The following is a 13863-nucleotide window of genomic DNA, read 5'->3' as shown; positions in this document are numbered from 1 at the left end:
AAGTGTCAGCAACCTCCTTTTCTAGATGAAAATGATGCAGGCTTGCCTGAGGTCATATAACAAGTGAGCGGCAGAGCCACTGCCTGGCCTCATCCTGGCTCTGTCAGAAAGTGACAGTGGAGGGCCAAACCAAGGTGGCACTGAGCCTCAGGGAGCTGAAAACTGACATGCAGTGAATGCAAAAAGGGAAAAACCCTAACCAAGCTGGCACGGATCATCAAAGGTGGAAGTTTTTAACCCTCAAAGCTAAATTCTTAATTATGTAATAGCCCTTCTTGCAGAATCTGTTGCATTGGGTACAAGATTAGAGTTCTTCTCTTAATCCCAGGTAACATGAATTTGTCATAACAAATTTTACCTTTTTTATAATAAAATTTTACTCTCATGGAGTCCTCTCTGAATCTGTTGACCAATAAGTAAACTCTTGCTTTTAAGAACTTCTTGTTAAATGCTCTGATTTAATTTGTATCTTGGCATCAGTTTGTTCACTTATTGGTTAAAGGGTCTTAACAAATGTTGACTCAGTTGAGAAATTTTTCTTTTAATTTTTTTCTTTTACTTTCTAGGTAGATTATGATAATCATGCACTTTATAAACATGGAAAGACGGGACGGAAGCAGTCTCCTGTACGTATTTTCACGAATATCCCACCTAACAAAATAATCCTTCCTATTGAAGAAGGGTACAGGTAAGATCACAGACGGACCTTGAAACACATGAGTCACTGAAAATAAAGTTCCATATATCTGACATGAATATGCCTTTCATATTGACTCATGTAGTACTTGTATTACTATTAAATGTGGCCTAAAATGTTGTATTGAATTTAATTTGAATTATACCGAATTTTTGTAACATGCTTTGTGAACTTTTATCTACCTTGCTAATCCCAATAGGTATAAATATATGCAGCTCATTTCATCGAGTCTTTCTTTTCTCTGTAGATTTTGCCCACTGTGTCAACGATATGTTTCTCTAGAGAATCAACACTGTGAACACTGTAATTCTTGCACATCCAAGGTATAGTTTTCTTTAGAATGTGTTTTTACTCAAATGTGTTAGTTTTATTTTAGTTCACTAGTTTCATTACATTTGCTTAATGTTGTTTTTTTAATATTATAATTCATATTAATGTATTAATGCCAAAGAATGTTCAAACTGCTATACAGTTGTGCTCATTTCATGTGCTAGCAAGGTTATGCTCAAAATCCTTCAAGCTAGGCTTCAGTAATATGTGAACCAAGAACTTCCAGATGGGCAAGCTGGGTTGAGAAAAGCCAGAGGTACCAGAGATCAAATTGCCAACATTCACTGGGTCATGGAGAAAGCAAGAGAATTCCAGAGAAACATCTACTTCTGCTTCATTGATTATGCTAAAGCCTTTGACTGTGTGGATCACAACAAACTGTGGGAAATTCTTAAAGAGATAGGAGTACCAGACCACTTTACGTGTCTCCTAAGGAACCTGTATGCAGGTCAAGAAGTGACAGTAAGAACTTAATATGGAACAATGGACTGGTTCAAAATTGGAAAAGGAGTATATCAAGACTGTATATTGTCACACTTCTTATTTAACTTTTATACAGAGTACATCATGTGAAATACTGAGCTGGATGACTAACAAGCTGGAATCAAGATTGCCAAGGGAAATATCAACAGCCTCAGATATGCACATGATACCACTCTAATGGCAGAAAGTGAAGAGGAACTAAAGAGCCTCTAAAGAGGAGAGTGAAAAAACTGACTTGAAACTCAACATTCAAAAATCTAAGATCATGGCATCCAGTCCCATCACTTCACGGCAAATAGATTGGGAAAAAGTGGAAGCAGTGACAGATTTTATTTTCTTGGGTTCCAAAATCACTGCAGATGGTGACTGCAGCCATGAAATTAAAAGACACTTGCTCCTTGGAAGGAAAGCTGTGATAAACCTAGATAGCATATTAAAAAGCAAAGACATCCCTTTGCTGACCAAAGTCCATATAGTCAAAGCTATGGTTTTTCCAGTGCGGGTGTGAATGTTGAACCATAAAGAAACCTGAGCTTCAAAGAACTGATGCTTTTGAATAGTAGTGTTGGAGAAGACTCTTGAGAGTCCCTTGACCAGCAAGGAGATCAAATCCTAAGGAAATCAACCTGAATATTCATTGAAAGGTCTGTTGCTGAAGCTCCAATATTTCGGCTATTTGATGCAAAGAGCTGACTCATTGGAAAAGACCCTGATGCTGGGAAAAATAGAAGGCAAAAGGATAAGGAGGCAGCAGAGGATGTCATGGGTGTATAGCATCACCAACTCAGTGGACATGAATTTGAGCAAACTCTGGGAGATAGTGGAGGACAGAGGAGCCTGCAGTACATGGGATCGCAAAGCGTTGGGCACGGCTTAGCAACTGAACAACAACAACAACAGTTAGTGTATTATTGTTTATTAATTATATTTTAATACAATATCTTTTCTCTAATCATAAAGTACTGCAGGCTTTTAAAAATATTTAGTTGCCTTCATTATCATTAATAATTTTTGAGTTATTTTTATATGGTACTGTGTGACTGCTAAAATTATTAGTGTTTCAAATAAGGCACTAAATGAGGACTAAATTTTGTTGAGGGCAAAATTGTTTCAAATAAGGCATTGAATTTTTAGATGCCAATCACTGTTCTGATGAAGCAGCAGTTAATAACAGGACTTTTTATGTGCCAGGCCTTGTCTTAAGTGCTGTACATGGACTAAGTCATTTACTCCTCACACAGCACTAGTAGACTGAGCTTTTCACAGGTGAGGAGGGACTGCAGAGGACATACCTCCTAGTGACATTTTTAGGAAGGCAGGATCACCCTTAGGAGACTCTGTTATTTTAACTAAATCCAGTCAAAAAGAACATGTGAAGTTTAGTTGGCTGATAAGCGCATATTATTCTCTAAAGGAAAGGCTATATTTTTATAACTATTGGAAAGTACATTTTTTATAACTTTATAATTGTATTACTGGTTATACTGGTTTTTTACTATGGTAACATTGATTATATATATTTCCAATTAGTTTAGAAATTGTCTGTATTCTTCATTTAAAAAAAATTATGCCCAGATCATACAAATTACAAAATGAAAAAAAACCCAGTTTTTTAATTTAGAGATGCACACATAAGTGGAAAAAATAAAAACAAGGAAGTGAGCATCAGAAAAGCTAGGATAGGTGTTTCTCAATGGGGAAGGAGGAATGCTGGACTGGAAAGGGGCATTTGGGGAAGTGTCTCGGGGACTGATGGTATTCTGTCTCTTGACTTGTTGGGTTCTTCAGTGTTCATTTTATAATACTCACTAAACTAAAGTATGCATTTCATGTACTTTTCTAGGTATGTTTTATTTCACAGTTTTTAAATTACCCAGATAGTAACCTCCATCCTTCTAAATTACATTTTCTCAAATATGAATGTTATTAAGGATTATGTCAGATAGACTGTAAAAACTATGAGTCATAATTCTCTTGAAATTTTCATTGAGTCCTTCTTCATGCAGATTGGGTTGATTGATCTGGAGTGGACTTTCAAGATCATTTAAATAAATCCCCCAGTTCTAGTGTTAAGGAATTTGGGGCATTTGAGTTGAGTGGAGAAATGCATATATTAAAATCAGAGTATTTGATTGTAAAGCTCAGGAAAGTGAGAAATAAGGAATGAATAATTTACACAGCTTTTAATAAGCCATTTTAATTTTTAATTATTGGACTTGATTCTTAATGACAAATTAATCATAATTTAAAAATTGTTTTTGTAGGATGGCAGGAAATGGAACCATTGCTTTCTCTGCAAAAAGTGTGTAAAGCCTTGTAAGTATTTAGACTTAGTGTTTGAGATCCTGTGAAAACATTTGAGTTTTTCTTCATCTAAATAGAATTTTTATTTAACTGTATTTATAAAAGAAAAAAATTAATATAGAGACTTACATTTATTTACTTTCTTTTTAATTTTTATACTTATTAAAATGAACTTTCTCTCCTTCAGAGAGAGAGATGACTTTACCTTGTTTGGTTTGCCTTATTTTAATAGGATTCTGCATTGTTCAGCCGGTCCCCATTGTATCAGTGATTCATGACTCATTGCAGAAGGGCGGAATTTGTTGCCACGTATCAAAAAGCAGTTAGCTGGTTTACGTGGGATTCCAACCTCTTAATCTTGGCCTCTTTAGCCAAATTATAATTAGCTAGGCAAAGCGATCACAATATTTGAAATAAACACTATTCATACCTCCTCATCATAAAGGTTAATCTAATGAAAAATTCTATTAAATGAACCTCTTCTAAAACCTAATTTTTTATTTTACAGCCTGGATCCACTGTAGCATTTGCAATCACTGTGCTCTTCCAGATCATTCTTGTGAGAGCCCTAAAGACGGATGCTTTATTTGTGGTGAATTAGATCATAAACGGAGTACTTGTCCTAACATTTCTACATCTAAGAAAGTTAACAAGTTAGTTGAATTCCTTTATTTACTAGAAAAATTTTTCTTGGGTACAGAACAATCCGCAAAAGTGTGCAATAACTGGAGGATCCATAAGTGCTAAATTAATTGTTGCTTTCACTGTTAGGCATTGTTTGCATAGATGGGGAGGAAGGGTATCAAGGTAAGTTAGAGAGCTTAAGATTTTACAGGCAAGACCAGTAAATAACCAAAATATAAGGTAGAAAATGACTGACTAACTTTCCTATATGTGTATGTAATATAGTTGTTATAATTCAGAGCAACATTATACTAATGACAGTAGCTGATTTAGAAATACTATTGGTATTTCAAATGGGCCAACTTGAATGATTACACTTTTTTCTTTTTAAACTAAAGAGATGACATGTATTGATTGAGTCCTCTTGTTTTGCTGATGTGAAAACCAAATAGCTAGGTTTACTATTACATGAAAATTGAGATCAGGATAAAAATTTTGAGCAATCATAGAACTTGTGATGAAAAAAACATCTTTTTAGTATTAGAAGTGTTAGGTTGGTGCAAAAGTAATTGCGGTTTTGCATTGTTGAATTTTGCCATTTGATACTGGAATACATTCTTAAATAGATGTTATTTTACACATTGTTTTAATGCACATTTCTTGTCAGGCTTTAGCAATACGTGAACTGTGAACTTCCAGATGTTCAAGCTGGTTTTAGAAAAGGCAGAGGAACCACAGATCAAATTGCCAACATGCGCTGGATCATCGAAAAAGCAAGAGAGTTCCAAAAGAACATCTATTTCTGCTTTATTGACTATGTCAAAGCCTTTGACTGTGTGGATCACAATAAACTGTGGAAAATTCTGAAAGAGATGGGAATACCAGACCATCTGACCTGTCTCTTGAGAAACCTGTATGCAGGTCAGGAAGCAACAGTTAGAACTGGACATGGAACAACAGACTGGTTCCAAATAGGAAAAGGAGTACGTCAAGGCTGTATATTGTCACCCTGCTTATTTAACTTATATGCAGAGTACATTATGAGAAACACTGGGCTGGATGAAGCACAAGCTGGAATCAAGATTGCCGGGAGAAATATCAATAACCTCAGATACGCAGATGACACCACCCTTATGGCAGAAAGTGAAGAAGAACTAAAGAGCCTCTTGATGAAAGTGAAAGAGGAGAGTGAAAAAGTTGGCTTAAAGCTCAACATTCAGAAAACTAAGATCATGGCATCTGGTCCCATCGCTTCATGGCAAATAGATGGGGAAACAGTGGATGACTTTATTTTTCTGGGCTCCAAAATCACTGCAGATGTTGATTGCAGCCATGAAATAAAAGATGCTTGCTTCTTGGAAGGAAAGTTATGACCAACGTAGATAGCATATTAAAAAGCAGAGACATTACTTTGCCAACAAAGGTCCCTCTAGTCAAGGCTATGGTTTTTCCAGGAGTCACGTATGGATGTGAGAGTTGGAGTATAAAGAAAGCTAAGTGCTGAAGAATTGATGCTTTTGAACTGTGGTGTTGGAGAAGACTCTTGAGAGTCCCTTGGACTGCAAGGAGATCCAACCAGTCCATCCTAAAGGAGATCACTCCTCGGTATTCATTGGAGGGACTGATGTTGAAGCTGAAACTCCAATACTTTGGCCACCTGATGTGAAGAGCTGATTCATTTGAAAAGACCCTGATGCTGGGAAAGATTGAGAGGAGGAGGAGAAGGGGACGACAGAGGATGAGATGGTTGGATGGCATCACCGACACAATGGACATGGGTTTGGGTGGACTCTGGGAATTGGTGATGGACAGGGAGGCCTGGCTAGCTGCAGCTCATGGGGTCGCTAAGAGTTGGCACGACTGAGCGACTGAACTGAACTGAACTTGCTTTTCTTTTTTGCTAATGACTTATTACTTGTTTATTTTATATTTATTTTAGACTATAGAAATGATATTAGACAAAAAAACAAGTTTGAGCAATTTTTTTATTCAAGGTCAAAATGGGTTTTAAAGCAGCAGAGACGACTCACAATATCAACAATGTATTTGACCCAGGAACTGCTAGCAAACATACAGTGCAGTTGTGGTTCAAGAAGTTTTGTAAAGGAGACAAGAGCCTTGAAGATGAGGAGTGTAACACAGCTGGTCATAGGAAGTTGACAACGACCAAGTGAGAGCCATCATTGAAGCTGATCCCCTTACAAAGAAGTTGCTGAAGAACTCAACATTGACCATTCTGTGGTCATTTGGCATTTCAAGCAAATTGGAAAGGTGAAAAAGATCAATAAACGGTTGCCTCATGAGCTGACCAAAAATCAAAAAAGTCATTGTTTTGAAGTGTCATCTTCTCTTATTCTATGCAACGTTTCTTGATTGGATTGTAATGCATGATGAAAAGTGGATTTTATACGACAACTGTCAATGACCAGCTCAGTGGTTGGACCAAGAACAAATTCCAGTGCACTTCCCAAGGCCAAACTAACACCATAAAAGGTCATGGTCACTGTTTGGTTGTCTGCTGCCTGTCTGATCCACTACAGCTCTCTGAAGCCTGGTGAAACCATTACATCTGAGAAGTATGCTCAGCAAATGGATGAGATGCACCGAAAATTGCAACGCCTGCAGTCAGTATTGGTCAACAGAATGGGCCCGATTCTCCACAGCATTGCCTGACTGCATGTCACACAGCTGCTTCAAAAGTTGAATGAGTTGGGCTACAAAGTTTTGCCTCTTCCACCATATTCACCTGACCTCTCGCCAACCAACTATCACATCTTCAAGCATGTCAACAACTTTTTGCAGGGAAAATGCTTTCACAACCAGCAGGCAGCAGAAAATGCTTTCCAAGAGTTTTTCAAATCCTGAAGCACAGATTTTTATGCTACAGGGATAAACAAACTTATTTCTCACTGGCAAATATGTGTTGATTGTAATGGTTCCTATTTTGATTAATAAAGATGTGTTTGAGTCTAGTTATAATGATTTAAAATTCATGGTCCAAAACAATTACTTTTGTACCAGCCTGAATACCTGATGCTTTACTAACTACTTATGATTGTATTCTTTTCCATCTGTGTTTATTTTTTTGTCAGTAGAAATTTTTTTCCATTAAAGCCCAGCCATTTGAATTCTGCCTACTATTTAAACTACCTTTTCCACTGAAAAGTGAAAATGAGAGTGTCAGTCACTTAGTCATGTCCGACTCTTTGCAACCCCATGGACTGTAGCCTGCCAGGCTCCTCTGTCCATGGAATTCTCCAGGCAAGAATACTGGACTGGGTGGCCATTTCTTTCTCCAAGGGATCTTCCCAACCCAGGGGTCAAACCTGAGTCTCTTGCATTGCAAGCAGATTCTTTACCATTGGAGCCACCAGGGAAGCCCATACTTTTTATCGAATCTACTTTAAATAATTATTCCCACTAAGTAATCAAGGGTAGAAGTGGTATTATAAAAATTAATTAAAGAGGTATATTGAGTCTTAGAAAATACTTTTCCTTATAAACCTTTAAGAATAGAATACAATCTAATAAAGTAGGGGTGATCTAGGGGTGTTTTACTATTTATAGTATAATTCTAGTTGCAAACAGGAATTAGTATCATGCTCAGCCTTTGATTCTGTGATTTTATGACACATGGAAACTGAATTTGCACTTTGGTAATACACTGTAGGCTCTTCCTTGGTTCTGACTAGTCTATTTGTTAGTAATATATTGTTTTCATTGAGGAAAATCATGTAGTATCTTTCAGTACTAGATTTTATCAATTTTAATTCAAGACCTAATCTTTTAGGATGTGGTATACCTGATAATTCTTAACTAGTATAACCTTCTTTTAGGGAAGACACCTAAACTGTTAATGGTTATTTTCAGGTATTGCTTTCAAAAAAATTTTACAATGAAATTGACAACGCATGAACTTCTTATAATAGTAAAAAATAATTTTTATGCTTTTTTTTTAGCCTATATGGCATAAAAGTTCTTTTCATCTTGTATGTTTTATAGTTGTCTTATGTAACTTTAGTTTTCCTTAGTATTAATTGTCCTTTGGTTATGAACTAGAATGATGCTGGCTCCCTCTTGTGGTTAGAGCTCATTTTATCAGTCACATAAATACCTGTAATTTAGAGGACGAATATCAATACCAAGTCAATTTAATTTTAAGGCAAAATAAAACAGCCAGTTGATTTATACTCAGTTTATCACTGTTTAAAGACTCTACCTCTGAAACATTTTGTTTATTCATATTACAAATGAATATTTTCTTTCTGTTTTTGTTTACCATATCTTCTAGTGAAATCTGGTTCAGTGGATAAGCCAAAGAAAATTTGTTTGAATTTTGTATACAGGCATGCATAATAACTTCATTAATTTTGCCATCAAGAGATTACATGTCATTACATTTGCTAAATCACCACTTACCAGGACATTTCCCTACTTTAAAAAAATGGCTGGAGAAAAAGGACTTACATAACATGCACAAAACAGAATGAAGATGACTGTTTTATTTTGAACTTAAAAGATACCCTAGTCCATAGTACAAAATGTAAACATGGAAAAATATTAAATTACCAAGCAAAATTCTGAATAATAGTCATGTGGAGCTACTAATAATAGCTAATATTTATTTAGGAGTTATTATATGCTGAGCATTTTATATACCTGAATAACTTATAGTAGTGTATGTAGTATCAAGGTAAAATTAAGAGCACAGTTTCCTGAGTCAAGCTGGTTCTGCCGCTTCCTCATAGATGGTTTCTTAGCCTCAGTTTCTTTCCCTAAAAAAGAAAAGTGGGGAGAAGGAAAGGGAAGGGTGACACCTGCCTTGTCTCAGTCTCCCAGCTCCTTGAAGTCAGTTGTGCCCATTCATGTTTGTATTCCCAACACTTAACATGTATACTGAATGAACCAAAGGAGAGGCTGAGTTTATCCACTAGGAGATTATATACTGTGTATGAAGCTGCTTTCCCAGATTTTGGTCTGGGAAGATCAAGAAGCTTTTCCCTAGGACTTGTGGTGGTTTATAAGAAGGAGTCTAACAGTTGATATTGCTGGGCAGCCTTGGTAGTTTCCAGGTTTGCCAGTGCTGGCAGCCCCAGGCCATCCCTTTGTTCATGATATAATAAATGGCATGATTCTGCTAGCATGGAGAAAGTGAATGCACAGACCAGTAATCTTTCTCAGCTATAGATCGCCTGTAACTTAGCTTGGAGAGCACCTGAAACAAAGGATCTGTTTTTGTTTTCTGGTGTGATTTAATGTTTTTTAGAGATTGACTTTCAGCTTATTCATTTTGAAGCTAGTCTTCAAGAGACCACTAAATGTGGACATCCTGTATGGCACTTGTCAAGATTTTAGGATACTGAGGAAAGGAAAATTAAGATTATAAGATGAGCTTCTGTAAGCCTTTTCAGAGCTGCAGCATTTTTCTGCCATTGCTAACTGTCAATAATCAGTCTTTTTCTGAAAAGTGTAATTCAGGGATTTGGAGATCGAAGTGCTGAGTTGAGCAGTGCAGATGTACAAGGGAAACAAAAAACAAAAAAACCCTCCAATTCATTGGCTTGACTATTTACCTCTGTGGTATATTTGTCCTGAATAGATTGTTCTAAATCTGTAGTAACCATCTTTCAAAGAAATTTCTTCTCTAAAACATTTTGCTTGGTCAGGACTCTATCTCCTTGTTACTGTGGTTAGGATTCTGAGGATTTATGCTTATAATACAGTAGATTCTTCCCCGTCTGTTTTCTTATTTGGTTAGCTAGTTAATTAAACTTCAACATAATTACATAATTCACTGTGCTCATTCTCCAAAATAATTTAGCACCTTGTTTTTCAGAGCTGTCAGGAAGCAGAAGCAAAGAAAAAGCAATAAGATGAAAATGGAGACCACTAAAGGACAATCCATGAATCATACATCTGTTACAAGGAAGAAGAAAAGGAGAGAAAGAACCCATCAATATCTTTGCTCTTAAATGTCCAGTGACTTGAGAATAAGAAAGATTTATAGTCCAACCTTTGATGCCATTTTCTGAAAGTGCCATGTTGGACTTAAATTCTGTTGCTTTCAAAGGTATGCACCTTTCTAAGCTTGAAAATAGGGAGGTGGTATTTTGCTGGTGTATAAACACCCCCCCCTTTACATTCCCTCCCGCCCCCAACACACACACTGCAGCCCCTCTGGAGACCTGGAGACCTTAGCTGGCTTACTAGCTTTTGGTGCCTTTTTTCTCTCTTTACATCTCTTCCAGTCATATTATTTTAGCCTCTTTTATCTGAAAGATGGGCACAGAGCATTCTTTTGCAGAAACAAAGAAGAAAATAAGAATGAAAACCCGAGGTTTTGTTTACATTGAACGTAAGAGTATGTTGTTAGATATGTTAAATTAAATAATAAAATATTGTAAAATGGCTTAAATCCTACTGTAAAGAGAAATACAATGTACAGTTTTTTTTTAAGACAGAATCTGAAGATGGAAAGGATTTTGACAAAGGCAGTCTAAAACAGAATTATGATTATATTAATATTAAATATTTATTTTTCAACTACTCTTTGTAGTTATCCTTTGATGGTATAGAATCTCCTAAATGTTTGTTGAATTATGACTTGCTCTGTCATCTTATTGTCTTTTAACTTATGCAGTATGTTTCTTTATAAAAGTTGTAGCAGAGGCAGTCTATTTTGGTGATTCAAACTCCTCTTTCCTATTCTAACATTTCCTGGTTATATGTCTTTGGCCAAGTCATTCACTCTCTAGAAGCCACTGTTTCTTCATCATTATAATGGGGACAACACATTTCAGGTTTGTTTGTGGTTAAATTAAATGAGGCACATGCTCCTGGCTCTCAGTTCGTTTGTTAGCCTGGAGAAATGTTAACAGGTGAAGATGGTAATTATCTGGTGGTCCAGGGTTGCAATGCTAAAGGGAGGAGTTTGAACAAAGAATTCCTCTCCCCATTTCTCTGCTAGGTATCTGACATTATCTTCTTCAGACTTAGTAGTTTTGAATGGCTTGTATTTGCATAATGACTCCTCTCTTTCCCACATGACTATTTTAGAGCACGTTTGGAGGCATCTGCTTGGGCTTAGCTGGAGCCCTCTAAGTAAAAGTGGAAGAACTATATTCCATCTCTTATTTAAATTCCACCTGGTATTTAAGTTTGGATGGTTTGGTACCTGCTGTGGAATCCTCACACATGGCCCTGACAATGTGGTCCTGATAGATCAGGTGACATCAAAAGATGAGCCAAGCTCCCGGACTTAACAAACATCAGAAAATTCTTCTCTTGCCCCATTTTTATGGGTTGCTGTGGTGATAGGAGGGGCAGATTTTGAGGTAATTGGATGAGATATGAACCTTGTAGAGCCATTGTAAGAGTCTCTCTGATTCAAGCATAGATGTGGACATTGCCTGACTTTCACGGTGTCCATGATACTGGGGTTAAAATCTATTGAAATCTGCCCAGAAACTCAGACACTTGAGGGACCATGACTGCTGAAGAATTGGGTCCTGATGGCCATTGGTTATCATCACCACATTTTCTTAGTTTTAAGATACCATCAATTGTAAAGTGTGCTCTTGATGGAATCATATCTTTTCGGGGGGAAAACACCCTTATCGTATTAATTGTATATATTAAGCTTTAGATATATCTTATTTCAGAAATACTGAAATGTGGAAAAAAGCCCATCTTAGTATTGAGCAAATAGAGTGTTAACGTATAATCAGGAATTCTGTACTTGAAAACTTCGTTACCTTCTCAGAGTTAAAAATAGGAAGTTTGATGGTTCTGTTCTTGTGTTCAGTTAATGGTAATTTTAAGGACTTAATCTCTTTCTTTTCTCAGAGGATACACTAATAGAATGTGAGAATGTCTCTGGGAGATATAAAGTGTGATGGGAGATGAGGTCATTTGTTCTAATTAGGGATCTGCATATCTGAACATTAAGATACTTACTTAAAACATCAGTAGAAGAAAATCCCTGAAATTTGACAAGCAAACCTTTTTAAGCTTTTTAAAAGGAAAGTTTTTTTTTGGCCCTGCGTTGTGGCATGTGGAATCTTAGTTCCCCCACCAGGGATTGAACCTGTGCTCCCTGAAGTGAAAATGTGGAGTCCTAACCACTGGACCACTAGGGAAGTTCCTGAAAAGGACATTTTTCTTAAATAATTGCAGCTAAATTTCATTCTATTTCTTGTTTATATTACACAGTGTAATGAAATATGATGTTACTTTGTCATATTTTTGTACTTTGTCATATTTTGTCACTTTGTAGGCCCTGAATGAGATTAGATTTTTTTCCCCTACATTTAGTGTGATATTTAGACTAATTTATTTCTCTGGTATGCCTCAGTCTTTTCATCCCATTCTCTTTTTTCTGATTGGAATATTTCCCTCCATACAGCCATCTTTTAAAGTCTTACAGAGCCTTTAGGCCCTGGCCCCAATCCCACTCTCTCCTGGTAAGTTTCACATTTGAGACTGATACCAGCTAAGACCTTTCTCTCTAAGCCGTTTGCTATTCTGCACCACACTTGAGTCACTTTTTATGTATTATTCCATGATTATATTGACAGATTCTGCTTCCCCGAAAGGTTGCAGTTTCTTAATGTCAGTACCCACTTCTTATAGTCTTATGTCTCCTATGTGTTGTAGGTGCTCAATAGAAACTTGAAAGTATGGAATTTTCTAGAGGTTTTCAGGTGGTAGGTATATTCATTTGCTAGGGCTACTATAACAAATATATTGGATGGCTTAAACAATAGTAATTAACTTTCTCACAATTCTAGAGCCTGGAAGTTCAAGATAAAGGTGTTGACAGGCTTGGTTCTTCTGAGGCCTCTCTCCTTAGCTTGCAGATGGTTGCCTTCTCACTGTGTCCTCACATGGTCTTTCTTCTCTGTGTGTGCATTTCTGGTGTCTCTTTGTGTCCACATTTCCTCCTGTAAGGATGGTTAGATTGGATTAGTGCCCACCTTAATGGCCTCATTTTACCTTTATCTCCTTTTTAAAGATGGTGTCTCTAAATCCAGCTACTGTCTGAGGTACTGGGAGTTAGGACTTCAGCATATAGATTTGGAGAGACACAGTTCAGTCCTTAATATTAGGCTTGCATGAGATACAGAGACAACTTGCTTTTTTTCCTAGAAGGACTGAAAAAAAGAGAAAACCTAGTGGCTCAGATACTAAAGAATCTGCCTGCAATGCAGGAGACCTGGGTCTGATCCCTGGGTCAGGAAGATCCCCTGGAGAAAGAGAATGGCAACGGACTCCAGTATTCTTGCCTGGAGAATTCCATGGATGGAGGAGCCTGGCGGGCTACAGTCCACAGGGATCACAAAGAGTTGGACCCAACTTAGCAACTAACATACAACACTTATTACTAAAAAATGCTAACCATCATCTCATAACAAAGGGATGCCACA

General features: G+C 36.9%; 1 protein-coding gene across 10 annotated transcripts in view; it reads left to right on the top strand.

Moving 5' to 3' along the window:
- The window catches only part of ZCCHC4 (zinc finger CCHC-type containing 4), a 52608-nt gene extending 41624 nt beyond the window's left edge, over positions 1-10984 (top strand). For 4 of the 10 annotated variants that reach the window (XR_014068693.1, XM_081541090.1, XM_081540592.1 and 1 more), the window contains 5 exons: positions 567-688; positions 945-1020; positions 3775-3826; positions 4323-4467; positions 10275-10984. Coding sequence is in view for 5 of the 10 variants with exons in the window: in XM_081541090.1 (XP_081397216.1) it covers positions 567-688; positions 945-1020; positions 3775-3826; positions 4323-4467; positions 10275-10410 (531 nt within the window). In the remaining 5 variants the exon portion in view is untranslated. Of the gene's footprint in view, positions 1-566; positions 689-944; positions 1021-3774; positions 3827-4322; positions 4468-5105; positions 7409-10274 lie in introns of those variants that run through there. The other 6 variants (XR_014068650.1, XR_014068704.1, XR_014068705.1 and 3 more) reach the window with 6 other exon arrangements.
- The last annotated feature ends 2879 nt before the right edge of the window (positions 10985-13863 follow it).

The sequence above is a fragment of the Giraffa tippelskirchi genome, chromosome 1 (assembly GCF_054371585.1).
Source record: "Giraffa tippelskirchi isolate mGirTip1 chromosome 1, T2T-mGirTip1v1.2.pri, whole genome shotgun sequence".
Taxonomy (NCBI): domain Eukaryota; kingdom Metazoa; phylum Chordata; class Mammalia; order Artiodactyla; family Giraffidae; genus Giraffa; species Giraffa tippelskirchi.
This window is presented reverse-complemented; position numbering and strand designations above follow the sequence as displayed.